General features: G+C 50.0%; 1 protein-coding gene across 2 annotated transcripts in view; it reads left to right on the top strand.

Moving 5' to 3' along the window:
- Positions 1 to 1,499: 1,499 nt before the first annotated feature.
- CRTAC1 (cartilage acidic protein 1) overlaps positions 1,500 to 19,592 on the top strand; it is a 164,084-nt gene continuing 145,991 nt past the window's right edge. For both annotated transcript variants that reach the window (XM_019035334.4, XM_019035335.4), the window contains exon 1: positions 1,500 to 1,672. In XM_019035334.4, coding sequence (XP_018890879.3) covers positions 1,649 to 1,672 — 24 coding nt within the window. In that variant the 5' untranslated portion in view covers positions 1,500 to 1,648. The remainder of the gene's footprint in view (positions 1,673 to 19,592) is intronic.

Raw genomic sequence — 19,592 nt, 5'->3', positions numbered from 1 at the left:
AAGCCAGAAAGTGTGTCTGTGCCTAGCTATTTCTTTTCAGAGGAAGATCACAGAGACCTGAAAACAGAGCCCAGAGTAGGTCCTGGTAGTTCTGCTCAAAATCTGTGGATAACAGGGGCCAGGGGCTGGATGTGTGGCCCTCTATAAAAGAACACATTCAAATCATTCTAAGAGTCAAGGGCCCAGAAGCCAGACTAGTGGGTGATGGTCACAAAAGCGTCAACGGATGGGAAAACAGTCCTAGCTCCTTCCCTCTCCGATGGTGGATTCCCAAGTCTTTCTCTTCTGTAGCCCCTTTACCTGGCTTTCAGAAACCCAAAGACCTCACTCATGAAAGCTCAGAATTCATTCAATAAACACTGAGCGCCTACTATGAGCCAGGCTCTATTCTAGGCGTAAAATAAAGGATTTGCCTTCAGAGTGTGACCCACCAAGGCCAGTTTCCTGCCTGAACAGGGGTATTTTGAGCATTGCTGATCAAGTGTGTTTTTCTGGCGCTTAGCACCCCCATTTCCCTGGTCCAGAGAGGCAGAAACCATCCCCCCCACCACCACCAAGGCAGCGGGTTGGGGGCGAGGAGAGGCGGGCAGTACCTGTGATCAAAGCGGTGAGGGAGGCTAATAGGACGCAGGCGGCAGGAGCGGGTGGGCCAGGCCCGACTCGGCCATTGCTGGGGTAGGGACTAGGTGGGACGGGGTGGGGGCACTGCTGGTGGGGACAGGGGGTGGGGTAGAAGCGGCGCTGCCCGCAGCCGCCTGGGCCTCTGCGCGCTTGATCTCGGAGCTGCGCTCGCCCGCTCCCCGCCTGCGGGGGCCGTCGCGGAGCCCTGCTCTCCATACTGAGCAGTCCCCGGGAGGTGCTCGGACACGTCCCCAGGCTGGATAAAGATCGGCTCGGCGCTAGCTCCGTAGTCGAAATCTCGCCATCAGCGCGGCTCGCTCGGCCGCTTTGGCCCGGCTCGGCGACGCCAGATCGCTATCCTGGGGGGAATTGGAAAGGCAGTGCCGCCGCTCCCGCCTCCACCCTCGGTCCTGCGCGCAGGGGTGGCCGCGGGGTCCTGGGGCTCGCCGCCCTCCCCTCCCCCTTCGCGTTCCTTCCCTGCGCTGCCTCCCGAGGGACCCTCGCTTCCCTCCGGCCTGGGGCCCCCAGCGCCCAGCCAGGCGCCCTCTCCCCTCCTCGCCAGGCCTCGCTGCCGCCTGAAGGTTACGCGACGCAGTGGCGGGGCGCGGGGGGCGCCCGCCCTCGCCGCCGCCCACCCCAGTGCCCGCCGCGCCGCGCCGCGCCGGGCCAGCCTGGCTGCCGGCTGCTGCCACCGCAATCCCGGCTCCTAAATCAGCGCGGGGAGGCGCTCCCTCCCCCCGCCCTGCTCTCCGGGCTCTCCGGGCCGCGATTGGCCGCGCCGGCGCCCCCCACCCCGGGCCCCAGGCTCCAGCTGCCGCGCCATTGGCTGCGGGCCTCCGCCAGCCTTTACATAAGACCGGGCGCGCTCGAGTGGAGTTGTATAAAGCGAGCGCGCGGCGTCGGGGCGGGAGGCTCGAGGCCAGCCCGAGACCGGGGCTGGGAGCTAGCAGGCGGCGGCGCCGGCGGCAGAGGCGGCAGCGAGCTCCCGCTTCCCACGCCCCTAGGCGGCGGGGCCGAGAGCGGGAGGATGGCTCCGAGCGCTGACCCCGGCGTGAGTATCTGCACCGGTGCCCCCCACCCTAAGGCGGAGAAAGTTTTTCCAGCTCTGCGCGCCCCTCCGGATCCGCCCGCAAGGGTGGCGGGGACGCCGCCCGGGAACCCGGGAAGACGGGGATCGCGAAGGCGGCGGCTTCGCTCCTAACTTACTGGGAGGCGCTGGACTCGATTGGCGCGCGGAGCCTCCCCCGCGGGCTGGGGGTGAGGCGGCGGCCGGGTTGGAGGTGGCGGAGAGGTGGTAGCCGAGGTGTGGGGGCGACAGCCCGCAGCTGGCAGAGAAAGTGTTGGGGGCGCACTGGAGGTCAGCTGTCAGGGGAGGGGGCCTCTGGGGCCTGGAGGGGGCGGAGCGGGTGAGGAGGGATGTGCCGGGCTATCGGGAGAGTCTCCCAGTCAGCCAGGCTGAGACCCGGGCCGGGGAAGCCACTGGCCTCGGCCGAGTCCCTACGCTTCCAGGCTGGGGAAGAGCCCCGCGGGCTGGCTCTTCCTCCCCTGGGAAGCCGAGTTCCCGGGCACAGCGCTGGGTGGCAGAGAGCTCCGGGAGCCAGCCCCGCGCGCGGCGTAGCTGCTAGCCGCCTTATGCTGGACGAGGTGTGGTCTTCCCTTCAGGCTGCCTGAGGCAAGCCGGCTTCAGGCATTCCAGGGGAACCCTGAGTCCTCCTCGACCCCGTGGGGGCACTTGGAGGCTTTGATGGGGCAGCCAGGCCGGGCTTGGGGGCATGCCCAGCAATGCAGCGCGCTTCTTTGCAGTACAGTAGTTGGGAGCCCTGGTTAGTCCCGCTTCTGCAGAAAGCAACTCAAGAATCCAAAGTCATCCCAGCCTGGATGGAAGCCTCCCAGAGTGGCGGGGAAATTCTCCTAGGGTTGAGAGCTGGGGGGGCTTCCTCCGGGAATGACTAATGAATATTGCTGCTGCCGCCGCCGCCGCTGCTGCTGCTGCTGCTGGTGGTGGTGGTGGTGGGTGCACCCAGTGTGGCTTCTGCACATCCCAGGAGATGCTTCCGTTCTCCTGACAGGACACATTCTTGAGTCGCACTTGAGGTGTCTTCTGGGATGGGTGCAGGACTTTCCACGTGAAGCCAAGTGGAAAAGAAGGGAAGAGGGTCCCAGGACAGGGGACAGTTCTATAGTGTTTTCTTGAGTCAGGGGAGAACTCATGTGGGAAGAGATAAGCGATTGACGGAGATTTGGAACCCAGACGACTTGGGGCTGGAGATGTCCAAGACTGAATTAGAGCTCATTGAGAGTCACAGAGTACCTCACCCTCAGCCATGGGGGAGAGGTGGAGGCTGGAAAAGTGGGAACATGGTGGCTGTTCCAGCATGGTTCTTGAGAAAATGTTCTCTCTCTCTCTCTGACTTGGTTAAGAACATCCTTCTGGCAGTAGGTCCTAAAGTCAATTTAAGAGGTAATGAAGGGAGTTGAGGGTCTTGATGATGGCACAGAGGACCACAATTAGAACATCCCCATTGCCGGTGGGTACTGATGGACTCTGGAAAAGGTCGAAACGGTGTGTAGGGAGTCTGGGGAACCTGCTCTGTGGCTGCTCATTTGAGCCTGAATCCTCCACCTTATCCCATCCCTGAATGTAGGTGGATGTTCAAACTCCTAGGGTACCTGCTTCAGCCTGGAGATATTTTACAGGTGCTATCAATCCATATCCCAACCCCCAGCTCCATCGTTGTCTGCTGCAGTCAACATTTTTCTGCTGCATTTCCCAAGACCTTCTCTCCACTGGGGATTTGTGCAGCGAAATACCTGCTTGTTGCTCTTTCTTCCCTTCTCCATCTGGGCTGCACCTGGTGTTCTGAACCCTGGTGTTTATTCCTTGGCACCTTGATGTTTGGTTAAGACGTCCTATGGCTGCGCAGGGGTGCCCCTGTGAATGTGTGGACCAATGGCCTGTGTAATTCTAGGGAGTGCGATAGACTTTTATAGAAAGAATACCACCAACCAGGAAGGCAGTCCTACTAAACAGCTTGTGACAGCCTCTCATGCTCAAGCGCTCCCTTGCTTCCGTGCTGAGGCGGTGGAAGCCTAAAGGTGGAGCAGACTCCTTGGTGTCCAGTAGGGGGCGCCAAAGGTACCTAGCTCAGGACCACTGACTTTCTCACTTCTTGCCCTTCACTGGCTGTAGCAACTTAATGCTTTAAGGCAGCTCAGGCTACAGCCTTCAACCACCACCATCGTAATTGGAATCCTTCTACCACATGCTTCCTGGGCTTCAGGTGGTCCTGTGACCTCGGGTGCTATGGGGCAGGTGCAAGCACAACATTCCAAGGAGACAGAGCTGGTACACAGCCCCACCCTCTCTCGGGGATCATTCCTTTGTGCTTGGTGCCGCTGTGTTCTTTGAACTCTTTAAGGGTTCATGGAGTTCCAGAACATTAGAGCCAGAAGCAAGGACCCTTGGAGAGCATCCCATCCAACCCCATCCCATCCCAACAGTCACATGCACGTTTAATTTACAGATGAGAAAACTGAAGCTGGATAAAGCCAAGGTCACATGGCTATTTGGTGGAAGACATGGAACTAGGCCCTAGGATTCCCAGTGCTCGATTCAGAGCTGTTTCCACTCCAGCGGCCTGCTTCCTCTTCACTATAAAGATGGACATACTTTCTCTATACAGTAGGCACTCATAGTTATTGACTGACCAGGCTTTGGTAAATTAATACATCCCATACAGTTGGGGAGATTCTATTTTGAATCTGTTTTTCAGAGTGAGGAGGTGAGGAGAAAATACAGTTCTTGTCATGGACATACACAGGTCATAGAAATTCCTAATTATTCTTTCCCTCCCTCTACAATCTCGTCTCATTATTCCAAGTGGTGTTTTAAGCAAAAGCCATGCAAGTCCAGGTTTCTGTCTGTGCATTTAGGAGTCAGAAGTGCCGAGTCCCTCACTGTGGTCTTGGAACCCAGGTCTGGAGGGCCAAGGAATGTTGGCGTGGGGTCTCTCTGCTTGCAGTCACACCACTGCTGGTGAGACCTCCCAGATTCAGATTATAGATGGATTGGAGAGTTTCCAAAGAGTATTTGCCTATTTCCCCCACCCTTGCTGCTCCCAGCTCAAGGTCAGAGTGCTAGGACATTCTATTTTTGCAAAATCCTTATGTTTGGACTTCTTAGGTGACCTGCAAGATACTACCATTTCCATTGCCCTTTCTTCTGTTCCGAGAGCCTGGCTGTCGACATCTGAGCTGGGCTCTGGGAAACAGGTTTGCTGAGTGGCCTGTGGGCTGCCCCCTTTGTTCTTTTTTTTTTTTTTTTTTTTTTTTTTTTTTTTTTTTTTTGAGACGGAGTCTCGCTCTGTCGCCCAGGCCGGAGTGCAGTGGCGCAATCTCCGCTCACTGCAAGCTCCGCCTCCCGGGTTTACGCCATTCTCCTGCCTCAGCCTCCCGAGTAGCTGGGACTACAGGCGCCCGCCACTACGCCCCGCTAACTTTTTGTATTTTTAGTAGAGACGGGGTTTCACCGTGGTCTCAATCTCCTGACCTCGTGATCTGCCCGCCTCGGACTCCCAAAGTGCTGGGATTACAGGCGTGAGCCACCGCGCCCGGCCCCCTTTTGTTATTATCTCCCCACCTGGCTTCTTTGCACACTGGATGGACTTCCTCCTGGTTCTCCTTGGAGCCTCAGCAGACTCGGCAGTCTACCCTCGTAAGAAACCCACTGCTGCCAAGCCAGAATTCTGAGAGGCGGAATCCTCTTCTCTCCCTAAGACTCACGAAAGGGATGCTTGTTGCCAGGGAAGATGCTTGAGTCCCCTCCTCTCCCTCATGCTCACAGAAGATGAAGTTGGAGCTTCATCTTCAGCGGGAGGAGGGAGGTGGCAGGATCACGTGGACCACCGGAGAGCAAAAGCCCCTCTCTTTAAACTGGAGTCTTAAGAGGCTGTGCTTGAGATCTCACCAGCTCCTAGCTTTACCTGGTGAAATGAGCCTGCATTCTCAAGACTTGTTCTGGTTCTGGATAAGACCAGAGGAATATACTTATATAAATTGTGGTTATAGTACAAGCTCTCTGGACTTTTGTTTGAATGCGGGAGTGGGTAGAGAGCTTGAGAAGTGGCATTAGACTATGAGAAACAGGAAATTGTCCAGTGGGGCTTTTATGAGCCCCACCAGATGGCTGACCCTTCCCCCTCTCATTGTAATGGTAAGGACACAGGCTTAGAATCTGGTCTCCGCTTGCTGGCTTAGAGACCTTAAGCAAACCACTTAACCTCTGCAAGCCTCAGTTTCCTTCTCTGCTAAATGATGAGGCTGACAACCATGTGATGAGGGTAGGGGAGCAAAGCTGGAGGGAGACAGTCTTTAGTATTCCTCTGCCCTTGGTTAGAGGTAAAGAGGTACTCAGTTGGAAGGGGATATTATTGCTGAATCACTGGGAACCCCGGAGTCTTCTTTTTCCCGGTGAGTGAGTCTGAGTGCCCAGGTTTTCACATCAGCCTCTGCTCACAGCAATATCTGGGCTGATGGGCAAGGCCTTCTTGGCAGGGCTCCCTCCTTGCCTCTTTCCCTGCCCCACCTCAGGGTTTTCACTTTGGGGTTCTGCCATGCTTGGGGAAAAGAAATTTTATGGGTCCCAGGATAATTCTGAATGTGATGGAGGGCCCTGAGCTATTGATTCCTAAGGAAGGATCTTTCTGCTGGGAGAAGCCTTCCTCGGAGCCTAGTGATTTAAGAGTGCTGACAAATTCGTGCTCACCGAGCCTCCTGCAGGCTGCAGATACAGGCTTCCAGGCCAGCCTGGGCTCTGCTAGGGATTTCTGGAGAGCCTGGCTGGTTGCTTAGGGGACATAAACCTGTGAACTTTCCTTAGGAGAAAGTATGAAATCAATTGGTTCATTATCACACCAAACACACCCCAGACCACTTAGGGAATTTAAGAAATAAGAAGCAGCAAAGGACTGAGAGGTTGTCTTTGAAAAGTGTGCAGAAAGGTGTGAAAGGGTTGGGGGAAAGGAAGGGAGAGGAAGACCGTTTTTCCCCTGAACCACTCATGATTTTTACCTTATCGAAATCCTTGAATGGTGACTAGAGGGGTTATTTTGTTCCCCCTCCCAGATATTTGGCAATGTCTGTAGACATTTTTTCTTGTTACAGCTGGGGAATGGGGTGCTGCTAGTATCCACTAGGTAGAGGCCAGGGATGCTGCTGAACATCCTACAGTGCACAGAACACGTCTCACAGCAGGGAATTATCTGGCCCAAAATGCCGTTAACACCAAGACTGAGAAACCCAGGACTGGAGCATTGCAGCACAGAATCACAGCACATTAGAGGTGGGAGTGATTTTAGAAGTACTCTCATCCAATTCTCCCATTTCACAGCCGAGGGCACTGAGATCCAGAGAGGAGAGGGAAGCAGCCAGGATCACACTGCAAGCAAGTGGCAGAGCTGGTCTGCAATTCAGATCTGCTCTCTCCTGAGACCGTTTTACCCAGATTCCCCCAGAGTTGTTGTGAAAATTAAATGTGAGCTGTGAAAACAAAAATAAATAGAAAATTATAGAGACTATATTAATATTTCTATTATTAAGAATTGGGAGTTTGTATAGTTCTATTTCTGGCTATGCCACTGACTCATTGTGCAATATTGGACAAATCATTCTCCCACCCCCATGCCTCTCTATGAGTGTGTGTGTGTGTGGTGGTGGTGGAGAGGTGGTCTTAGAGCAAAAAAAAAAAAAAAGAAAGGATAATATAATCATTCTCTTTAGAGAAAGGTCCAAAGATTTGCCCTTCAAAAACCCTAGACACTAAAAAAATTAAAATTTTCCTTGAAAGAAATCATGTTGACTTTGTAAGAAGCAAAGCGTCTACTTCTTGGAAAAATTCCAGTACCCTGGCCCTGTAAGTTGGTTCCAGCCCAGGAAATCTGATCAGCATCCAGAGGAGAAACTGATAGCTCCACAAATGACAAGAGGCTGGATATGTGCCCCCTCCCTCCAAGAAAGGGTGATGGCGACTTCTCCTCCATCCTTTCCTGCTCAACCCTCCTGGCCCAGAAGTTCCACAAGGAACTTCAACGAGGGATGGGAAGGTGTGTCATTAATTAGTGAAACCTTGTTTATTTAACAGCCATATTCTTAAAGAGCTCTTCCAAGGGACATTTTGACATATTACTTTAATTAGCTACAGAAGAATTGAGAGTGCAGAGAGTATAAAATGACCCTCTCTGTTGTTTCCAGTTACTCTTATCTTTGTTTGCACCGGACAAGTACAGTGACAAGGTCATGGGAATCACTGCTGAGCCCTGGGAGTGTCCCGGTGACCTGAGGAGGGACTGCAGGGACTGCTTTCTTTCCTTACATCAGCCTTCACCTACCTAGAGAGCAGCCACCTCGGTGGAGATTCCTGCTTTGGCATTCCAGCCCTCTATTGATGTAGACCTGTCTTAAAGGAAGCATCATGTTGTGCAAATTTTAACACAGCTCTTAGGAAGGGGAACAGGCCTCGGAGCTGGAAGTTCCCCTCCCAGAAGTGCAGAGGAGCTCTTATAGGATTGGTGGGAACAGCCTTGGTTGGTGTTTTTCACATGAGGTCTGACCCTGGTCTTGTCCTCCTTGTGCTCAGGATCGGAGGTAGGAAGTCACTTGAGGCTCCCCTGAGAGGACTGAGGTGACATCCCTCCCTTCCCACATGGGAGCGTCACTATGTAGATTCCTGCCATGAATCTTCTGTGTGTCCTGAAGCAGGTCCCTTAGCCTCTGGAGGTCAGTCCCTGTAATCAGAGGAGCTGGGTGGCAGGCTCCTTCTGTCACTGGCAGTCTCTTCCTCTAAGGGGTGGCACATTCCCTTTCACTCTGGTCTCTAAGAACAGGCTCTTTCTTAGAAATCATCATCATGCACCTCTCATCTGAGAAGCTGTGTATATCCAAAGAGGCTTTTTTCAGGTGGGGAAATAAGAGTCCTCAAGGAGAAATGCTGCCTTGTAAACAGTATGAGGGAGACACCGTCATTTGTTCTCAGCCACAAATTCAGTGCCTAGCATGGCACTTGGCATGTGGAGGGGCTCAGTAGGTGCTCAGTGGGTGCACAAATGAGTAAGTGAATGTTGGTGGCCATTCTGGGGCAGAGGTGACCCTTGGTATTCGATTTGATCTCCAAACCCGCCTTCCATCTAGCTCCTTCCCAGAGCTGGCACAAGGACTATGTAAACCTCCAAAGGTCCCCTGATCAAGCAGCGCTTGAGGACTCCAGGCAAGGCCCACTCCATGAGATGGTGGCTGGCTCTGAGCCTGGAGCAAGGCTGAGTTTCTCTTCCTCTTTACCTCCCTTTGCTGTTTTTCCTCTCCTTCCCACCCCCTTCCCACCTGGCTGCTGCAGGGAAGCTCAGTGCAGGTTTACTTTGCTTGAAGCTGATAGACTGCATGGAAATTTGGACTTCCACTGGAGACAAACTAGGAAGTGAATCACAAAAATATATCTGGGAGAATCCTTTTAAATAGCGGGGTCCACGAATGCATTTTAAATTATTTAGGGAAAAAACTTGACACATAAACTATTAGGCCTGGAAAAGAACTTTGGAGGTCATCCAGTGCCCCACCCCACCCCGGCCCCAGGATGTTCAAATCCTGTCTGTGATACTCTCACTCACTCTTCAGAAACACGGTCTATCCATCCTGCACACTGCTGCCTGAAGTCTAAAATGCCCTTTCAAAAATGCAAGTCTGATCCTGTCTCTGCGCGACTTCAAAACTTCCCACATGGTGTGACTCCAGGCTCCTTACCGTGGCATAGCAGGCTCTCCAGGCCCCAGCTGCTGCCCCACATAAGACTGTGTCTCCATCCTTGTCCCCACCCTCCCCTCTTCTCTCTCCCTCCACCCCATATCCCAGACATTGCATTCCAGCAGCAACAAATGCATTCACAGCATGTATCAAGCTGTCTCACATCCATATCGTTGATCCATAGGTCTCCACCATCTAGAATCCAATTCACCATCTTCAGAGAGCCTTTTCTGCCTGCCCTTCCCACCACGTCCCTAGTTAATCCCTCCCTCCTATGGCCTGTGTCTAGGCTTTGTACCTGTCTCTTTTTTTCTTTTATTTTTTCTTTCTTTCTTTCTTTCTTTTTTTTTTTTCTTTTTGAGAAGGAGTTTTGCTCTTGTTGCCCAGGCTGGAGTGCAATGGCGTGATCTCGGCTCACCCCAACCTCTGCCTCCCAGATTCAAGTGATTCCCCTGCCTCAGCTTCCCAAGTAGCTGGGATTACAGGCATGCACCACCACACCCAGCTAATTTTGTATTTTTAGTAGAGTTGGGGTTTCTCCATGTTGGTCAGGCTGGTCTCAAACTCCCGACCTCCTGTGATCTGCCCGCTTCGGCCTCCCAAAGTGCTGGGATTACAGGTGTGAGCCACCGTACCCGGCCTACTTTGTACCTGTTTCTACTCTGAGGTTATCCTACTGAATTGTGTCTCACCCCTGGTAGATTGTAAGCTCCTTGAGGTCAGGGACCATGTCTTTTTCATCATTTCTAACGTGGCCCATAGGCATCTTCTCAATGTTTGAAGAATTAATGTGTATAGCATAGCATGCTAAGGGGTTCTCTGCTTAGGAAGCAGTATTTAAGGAGTCAAAGAACTCCATCAGGGTCCCCTAGACAAATTAGTTACAGAAGCAAACCTATTCCTCAAAGTCTCATAGCCCAGAGCATTCCATTCAACATTTGGCAACTACTCCTGGAAGGGAAGCACCGTGCAGGCCTGGACTCCCTCACCTGAGATGCATTCATGCATCCCACAAACATTTATTATTAGTAGTAATAGTGTGATTATTGGTACTGTTACCTACCACGTGTGGACTTTCTCTATGCCAGGCATTACGCTCAGCACTTAACATACATTCACCTCATTTCATTCTCATGGCAACCCGATAAACATTATTTCCCATTTTACAGAACGGCAAGTCTGAGCAGTTAATAGTACCTATTAAGAACCTGCTGTGACTTCTGCATAAGGCTAGGAGATTCCATTTATCCTCTCACTTTCAGAAACACCATTTCATTAGCCCACTGGCCTCTGTGGCACTTCCTCACCTGGGTCCCCCAAGGTTTTGTCTGCCTTTTTCTGGAGCAAGCCCAAGTCTCCTGTCTATGAGTGCTGCTGCAGGCAGTGTCTAGAGCTGTCTCCAGGTAGAGGGGAGGAAGAGGAATTCTTACATTTTCTTGGTGCTGGGGAAAATGCATGAAACATGGCACCTTCTGGGGGGTAGGGAGTTGTAGAGGTCTGGAGTTTGTCTCTTAGGCTGGCAATACAGAGGACAAGGGTGGGGGACAGGGTGGAGAAACAGAAGCATTAGAATGTATGCTAATGCCATACATTACCAAAACTTCATCTTGTTCTCAGCTGTTTTCCTAGTGCCCAGAGCGGTACCTGACATAGAGTAGGTGCACAAGAAATACTGAATGAATGAATGAATGAATGAATGAGTGAATAGTGGCCTCCAGTGTTCTTGCTCACTTGGGCCACAGTATTTGCCTCCTAACTGGCTTCTTTGCTTCCAGCCCAGCTTTCTCATGACCTTCTTCACACTGTATTGACACAGTATTCCTTCTAACACACCACTCCAGCCATGGCATTCCCTGGCCCACTGGGCCTGTGTCACTCACAAGGCTTCCAAGGTCTTTTCCCGCCTCCTTTGCTGCACTCCTTCCCACCAGGTGTCCTGCCCCTGCCCCGAGTCTGCACTGCAGAGCCTCACTGCACTACACAAACCTGCACATCTCCCATGCACCTGCTCCCCTCAGCCGGGAACACTCTCTCCACCTTGTTCCTCTGGCCCGCTTGGCGTTGCCTCTTAGGCCTTCCCCAGCTTCCCCAGGCAGAGGTGGTTGCTCCTTTCACTGTGCTCCCGTCTCATGGTTAAGACAAATTTGATGTCATAAGAGAAACTATTCAGTATGCTGCTGAAGAATTCTGGAGCTCATTTGCTTAGACACACATCCTGGATCCACCAGGTACTAGCTGTGTGACCTTGGGCAAGTTACTTACCCTCTCTGTGCCTTAGTTTTCTTATCTGTAAAATGCGGACAGTCATAGTTCTTCTCTCACAGGCTTACTATGTGTATTAAGTGGGTTACTTATGTGAAGGATTAGAGTAATGCCTGGCACATGGTCAGTGGCAGATATGTATTATTATTGTTACTATCCATTCCTCGTATAGTACTTGCTGTGCAAAATATCAATTATGTGCCTCTCTGTGTGTCTGGTGTCCAGAGTCCATATGAAGATCCACACGACCCACTCTGAGATTTAGGAAGGGAGCTCTGACAGCGTGTGGAAGTGGGAGGAGGGGAGAGGAGAGACAGAAGCCGTTAGCAGGTATTGCTATTGTTCAGGTGAGTGAGAAAGGGGCAGATCCCCCACAGGAAAGGTGGAAAAACTGAGCAGCATTGAGAGAGATTTGTGAAGCAGAATTGACTCAGGGATCCAGTGGGTGTGAAGAATGAAGAGGCAGCAGAGATGGTGCCAGATTTCCAGGCTGAGTGACAGTGTTGGGGTTTGAAGTGGCCCAGCGAATAGCATCCCACTCCCCGACTCAGATTCAGGGCCAACTAAGAGAAAGGACAAGATAGGTGGGGCTCAGGCAGGTGGAGAGGGAAATGCCACCTTTATTCCAGAGGCAGCTGCCTGGCAGGCCAGGCTCCCGTGGGGCTTGCTGACACCTTATCCCTGCCCACTGCAGGCTTCTCTGTGGGTGGGGGCAGGGCAGAGCTTGCCTGGCCAAGCTCCACACGTGGCAGAGTGGCCCTTGCAGGGAGGCAGGTCCAGGGAGGGCTCTTTGATCCCAGTTCTTTCAAACTGACCAGTTCTTTCAAACTCCCTCCCTTGGGAGAAGGGAGCAGAGTAAAGACGGAGGCCCAAAATGTCACTCTAGCTAAGGTTTCTCCATCTCAGCACTGTTGACATTTTGGGCTGAATAATTGTGGGGGCTGTCCTGTGCATTGTAGATGTTCAGCAGCATCCTGTGCCTCTACCCACTAGATTCTAGAAGCACCTCTTCCCTGGTTGTGACAACCGAAAGTGTCCCCAGATATTGCCAAAAGTCCCCAGGGCCAGAGGGCAGCAAAATCGCCATGGTGGAGAACCACTGCTCTAGTCTGATGGAAGGGCCTTTGGCTGGAAACATGCAATGTGGGGAAATGGGTGCTGCCTCCCAGCTTATAAGCCAGGCGGCAGGGTCTATAGATAGGGAAGGACAGGTTGGGTGAAGGCTGGGTCCTCCTGACCTTTGCAAAGTTGGCTCTCTGTCTGTTTTGCTTTCCTTCCTGCTCCTCCTCCTGCCTCTCCTTGCCCAGCTAACTTCATGGCATCCTCAAAGTCCAGCTACAACCCCTCCCTCTAGGAAGCACTTTCCAGCTCCCCCCTCCCAGCTAACTTACATCTCTCTGTGCTCCCTCCTCCGCAGCACCCCTCACCCTGTACTGCAAATGGTGAGCAGCTTTCTTGCTGTGACCCTAGCACCTAGCACAATGCCAGGGTTATCGAGGGTCTGCAAGAAGTCTTGTCACAGGTGAAGACCCGGGGCAGCTCCTGTTAGCTCTTCTCCAGTGTTGCTTGAGTTCCAGGAGCTCTTTTGTGGGTGTCTTTGTGGAGCTGGTGGCCCAGCCTGTGCGGGGCAGAGTGTTCCCGTGGCTGCCTCTCTCCTTCATGTCTCAGCCCTCCTACAAGTGTCTGAAAGGCTGTGTATTCTCTGCTTGTCGCCAACGTCGGAAATATTTAGGCTTCTTGTTTTTATGAGAGCTTGGGGTGTGGCCTTGGCTCTTTCCATAATTGCAAAAGAACTGTTTGCCCCGAAAATTGCCCTGGAAGCCTTTCCCCACAGCTGCCTGACCCCACGTCAGAGAATCCAGGTTGCTTGGTTACCAGTTTCCAGGCCCAATTCAGGAAAGTCCTGAGGCCACAGAAAACTGAGTTTGGCTACATGGAACCCACAATTAATGTCTAAAGACTATCTCACCTTTCAGCTCTCTACGTCAAAGAAGGGGAACGTGCAAGTTGGTTGCCGCCTGCCTGGCCCTGGAGAGGCCTTCCCTGTCACTCACTTAACCCTTGAAATCTTGGCAGGTCATATGATCTCCATGGTACAGATGAGGACACCAAAGACCAACAAGATCAAGGAATAGGCCCGAGGTCATGAGCTAGGCTGTGGTAGGGTTGAGATCCAAAGCCAGGTTGCTAACTCCCAGTGTTGGTCTCTCTCTCTCTTTTTTTTTTTTTTTTTGCGGGCATCTTGCTCTGTCACCCAGACTGGAATACAGTGCACAATCTTGGCTCACTGCTGCAACCTCCACCTCCTGGGTTCAAGCAATTCCTGCCTCAGCCTCCTGAGTAGCTGGGATTACAGGCGGTGCCCCTTACCACACCCAGCTAATTTTGTTGTATTTTTAGTAGAGACGGGGTTTCACCATGTTGGCCAGGCTGCTCTTGAACTCCTGGCCTCAAGCAATCCGCCTGCCTCGGCCTCCCAAAGTGCTGGGATTCCAGGCATGAGCCACCATGCCTGGCCTCTCTTTATCTCTCTATCTCTTCACCTTGCTGGGAATTGTTCAAAAAGTTTGCTTATAGAGCATTTTAAAGAAATTATTACCAGATACGATGGCTCACACCTGTAATCTCAGCACTTTGGAAGGCCACTGTGGGAGAATTGCTTGAGCCCAGGAAGTTCAAGATCAGCCTGGGCAACATAGCAAGACCCCATCTCCACCAAAAAAAAAAAAAAAATAGCCAGGAGTGTTAGCACCCCACTGGAGTCCTAGGCTACTTGAGAGGCTGAGGTGAGACAATTGCTTGAGCCCAGGAGTTTGAGACTGCAGTGAGCTATGATCATGCTACTGCACTCCAGCCTAGTTGACAGAGTGAGACCCTGTCTCAAAAAACAGAAAAGAAATTATTATTAAAAAACAATTCTTCTCACAGCTTGAAACACAAGTTTTCCCATCTCTGGCCCTTATGAAGTCCCTTCTTTTCCCCCTCCGCACATCTCCCCTGCAGAAGAAGCCCACATCCCTTACCGAGGCACCCTGCGCTCTGGCCCTGTGCCCCTCTGCGTTTGATATTTAGCTTCGCCTCATCTGGGCTGCTTTACCTGGATAGCCTCCCATTGCCTTTACACGCGGTGTTACACCTGAGATCACATGGCTGCTCTGCTGACTGTTGGGAGAGCTCCTTGAAGGCAAAGGCTGGGTTTTATTCATCTTTGCACTCCTAGGACCTTCCACATCTCTGCATGGAGTACTGTGTACTATGTACTTCTCTAGTGCTACTCCTGCCGGGGAGTGCTACTCCCAGTGCTCTAATACATAGTAGGTGCTTGATACACAAGCATTCAAGAAAACAAAACAGTTCAGTTCAACCTACTTTTTCATTCTATTTTTAACCTTTCTACCGTTCTCCCCAAGGATTCAGATGTTCACAGTGGTGTGACAAGAGGCTCCCTGAGTCAGCCACACAAAATGCGAGGTCACTCCGGGTGCCAGCTGCTCTTCTGTTTCAGGCAGTGTCATCCTGCTCTGCTTTTCCCCCAAAACTTTATATCCCCCCTCCTCCTCTGACACTCCCTAGATAAATAGATTTTCTGTATAGACTTCAACCAGCCGATGATGAATTTTGGTAGCAGAAACATTTCTCACTTCCAATCAGATTGCAGCTTCCCATCTGGGGACCACAAGGCTGGGGCAGTGGTTCTCAGCCCAGACTGTCCATTAACATGATCTGGGCAGCTTCTAAAAGTACACAGCACTCAAACTCCCACCTCAGACCAGTTCAATCAGAAACTGGGTAAGGGACCTGGGTGGTGGCATATTTCTAAACACCTCCACCCGAGGTGGTTCTGTTGGGCAGCTAGGGTTCAGAGCCTCCAGCCTAGAGTCTCATATCACCTGACAACTTCCTGGGAATGCAGGCTCTCAGGGACCACCCCACACCTACCGAATCCGAATCTGTATTTTCAACATGACCCTCAGGTGATTGGTAAGCACATTGCCTTTTGAGGAGCATTTCTTTAGAGGAAGAACAGTTTTTCAACAGCTATGACAAATTGCAAGCAGTTTCTGTTGATTCATGTTATCAATTGGACATACTCATTCCCGCGCTTACTTAACACATATTAACAGAGCGCCTGCTAGGTACCAGGCACTATGATGGTTTCTGGGAACACAGTGGCATATGTTTCTATCTTGGCCTGCAAATTCCTGCCCAGAACCCCTTCTTCCTAGACTCTGCCCTTTGATGGGAGCTGTCCTTCGTCTCCTTGACCTGACCCTCTCTGCAGCATCAACCCTTTCCCCTTCTCACCTCTTCATAAAAATTAGAGTCAGAATCCCTCTTTGTCACTCCTTGTCAATTGTGGTACTTTGATCTTGAGCTGAAGACAGCCAGCACTTTGAGTGTGTAAAGATAAACTGAGCCTGGGCAGCTCTGGAGATTGCATAACCTAGGATTGATTTCAGCTCCTTAGATCCAGAGGCAGAGGAGAATGTTCTTAAACCAATCTCGTGCCTTCACTGTAGTATATAGCCTGGTTTCAGGACTCTGGGAGCTACAGTATGGAACCTGGTATTCGATGTGTAGTTTATGGACCAATATCACCACCACCACCTGGGAGCTTGTTAGAAATATAGAATCTTGTGCTCCACTGCAGAATTATTGAATCAGAATCTGCATTCTAACAAGACCACCAGGTGATTCATACACACATTAAAGTTTGAGAGGCACTGATATAGAACACTGCTCATCAAATTTTGCAACATATTAGAATCATGTGGGAGCTTTTAAAAATCTGATATCCCATGATTATATATTAACAGCAACAAAAATTTGGTGCCCTTGCTACACATACTGTGCCAGTTAAGTCAGAATATCTTGAGATGAGACCCAGGCATTAGTATTTTTTTATTGTGATGAAATACACAGAACATAAAATTTGCAATTTTAACCATATTTAAGTATATATTTTAGTGATGTTATGTACGTTAACATTATTGTACAACCATCACCACCATCTACCTTCAGAACTTCTTCATCTTCCCATATGGAAACTCCATAATCCACTAAACACTAACTCCCATTTACCCCTATACCCAGCCCCTGGCAACCACCATTCTGCTTTCTACCTCTATGAATCTGACTACTCTGGACACCTCGTAGAAGTGGAACATACAGTGTTTGTCCCTTTGCGACTGGCTTATTTCACTTAGCATAATGTCTTCAAGATTTACCCACCTTGTACTCTGTGTCCGAATTTCTTTCCTTTTATTTATTTTTTATTTTTTCTTTCTTCCTATATAAAAGCAATTCCTTCATTTTTAAAGCTGAATAATATTGCATTGTATGCATATATCACATTTTGTTTATCCATTCAATCGTTGATGGACACTTGGGATGCTTCTGCCTTTTGGCTATTGTGAGTAACACTTCTGTGAACATGGGTATACAAATATCTGTTCATGTCTCTTTTCTCAATTCTTTTGTGTATATGCCCAAGTGGAATTGCTAGATCATATGACAATTCTAATTGGAATTTTTTGAGGAATTGCCATACTGTTTTTCACAGCAGCTGCATTATTTTACATTTCCACCAGCAGTGCACAAGGATTCCAATTTCTCTACATCCTCACCAACACTTTTTTTCCGTTTTTGTTTTTTATTATAGCCATCCTAATGGGTGTGAAATGGTATCTCATTGTGGTTTCGATTTGCATATCCCTAATGATTAGTGATGTTTCATGTACTTATTGAGCATTTGTATATCTTCGGAGAAATGTCTATTCAAGTCCTTTGTTTTGAGTCAGGTTGTTTAGTTTTTTTGTTGTTGAGTTGTAGGAGTTCTTTATATATTCTGGATATTAATACCTTGTTAGATATATGATTTGCAAATATTTTCTCCCATTCTGTGAGTCCTCTTTTCACTCTTTTGATAGTGTCCTTGGATGTACAAAAGTTTTTAATTTTCATGCAGTCTGTTTTAGCTATTTTTTCTTTTGTTGCCTGTGCTTTTGCTGTCTTATCCAAGAAACTATTGTCAGGCATGAGAATTTTTTTAAAGCTCCCCAGATGATTCCAATGCACAGCCAAGATTGAGCAGTGTTTCTCAAATTTTAACATGCATTGGAATAATCTGAAATCTTGTTAAAATGCAGATTCTGATTTATTAAGTCTGGAGTGGGATCCAAGATTCTGCATTTCCAACAAGCTCCTAAGTGATGCCGATGCACTGGTCTGCCGACTGCTCTGAGTAGCCAGGGTGGAGAAGAGCATTTAAATGATTTCCTTTATCTGAACCCCCCAAAAAGAGGGTAAATATTATATTTACAGACCTTCTTCTAAGCTTCCTCACCATAACCATTGCCCAAAAAATACGCCATCAAGACAGCCCACTGCTTATCTCTGACTTTTCAACTGGCACTGAGAAGCCCGGTGGGTGCATTGGGTGCCTTTGGCATGGCAGAGGAATGAAATGTAAAGGACTTATTCTCCCTGCCCCACTCTCTCCCTGGTCTCAGGGGGAGGCCAACCACTGGTCTACTTATGCTGGGTGAGTTCAGGATCCACACTAATGATGGCTTGCTCCTCTCTGGCCTTGGCCCTTGTGAGGCAACTACTGTAGAACCCTGCTGAAAAGCTTGTCTTGTTCAAAATATGTTTAATATCCTTAGAAAGGAAAACCACATGGGTTGGCCTGAAGTTTATAGGAGCAGCTTAGGAGGGGAAAAACTGCTGAAGGTCTGCATCTAAAAAAAAAATCTTTTAATTCATCATAGAATTTTAGAGCCAGAAAGGACCTTTAGAGGACTCCAAACCTTTATTTTGGAGAAGAAAGCTGAGACCCAAAGAGGTTGTGACTTGTTTTAAGGTCACCCAAGCAAAATAGAGGTCAGCCAATGGGTGCATTATTTCTTTCTCATCTTGCTTTAAGTTATTTATCTGGAAACGGATAACACAGCAGCTACTTCTTTCGTATGTCTCCTTTAATTAAAAGGAAAGGTAAAACTAAAGAGGCTAGATCATAATTCTTGACACTTAGGGCCTTCACTAGAAAGGTTCTAATGATTAGAACTTTTAGGCTCATATTACCTGAATGGGGCCAGCCTCCCTGGTGGCCGTGACCCAAATTGCAGATGTGGTGCCTGGAAGGAACTAACTAGCTTGGAAAAGACATGTTAGATGCCACTTTTCTCTTCCATGCCCATTGCTGATGTTGTAAGCTGATCACAGCACTCTTTCCAGCCACTGCCAGTCAATTGGATTTGGCCCTCAAATTGAAACTCCTTTGCCATTCACTACAATAGAGGTCATCCCTTGAAAAGTCCAATGACCTTCAGATCCATGCTACATTTCGGCATGTCGACACTGGTTATTAAATACTCTTTAGTTTCCCATTTCCTCCCCCGTCCCCACCCAGCTGCTCATTAATCCAATTATGAGTTTCCTTTATCCAATCAAAGTTCCTGCCAAGTTGCAGAGCTCTTGTAGTGATTCATGATGCATTTGTCTTTAGTGATTAGAAAACCCAGTAGAAGATGCTGTCTCGTTCAGACATCTCTGTAATGTGGAATGACCTCAGTTTGGTAGTGCCACACCCCGCATGTGCCCTGTGAACACACTACAAGAACCTCCTTCCCAGTTTCTGCCCTGCAATTGGAGCCTTGCCCCTGTGTCACTCCCCAGCCTCTCCAGCAAGGCATTCAGGAGGCTCCTGAATCACATCTGGCTCTGAAGGCAGTGCCCAGCCCCTTCATTTTGGTCTCTGGGTCCTTGAACAGCGAGCTCATTTGCTGGCAGGAGCATCTGTCTCCATATGGGGAGACAGTCTTCAGATCTTCCTTGCTCTTCCCTTCATTAAGACATCAGCCTCAGTCAGCCTTGCTCTTGGCTGCCAGATGCACTGACAAGCCAGCAGGAAAAGTTCC

This window comes from Gorilla gorilla, chromosome 8 (assembly GCF_029281585.2).
Source record: "Gorilla gorilla gorilla isolate KB3781 chromosome 8, NHGRI_mGorGor1-v2.1_pri, whole genome shotgun sequence".
Taxonomy (NCBI): Eukaryota; Metazoa; Chordata; class Mammalia; order Primates; family Hominidae; genus Gorilla; species Gorilla gorilla.
This window is presented reverse-complemented; position numbering and strand designations above follow the sequence as displayed.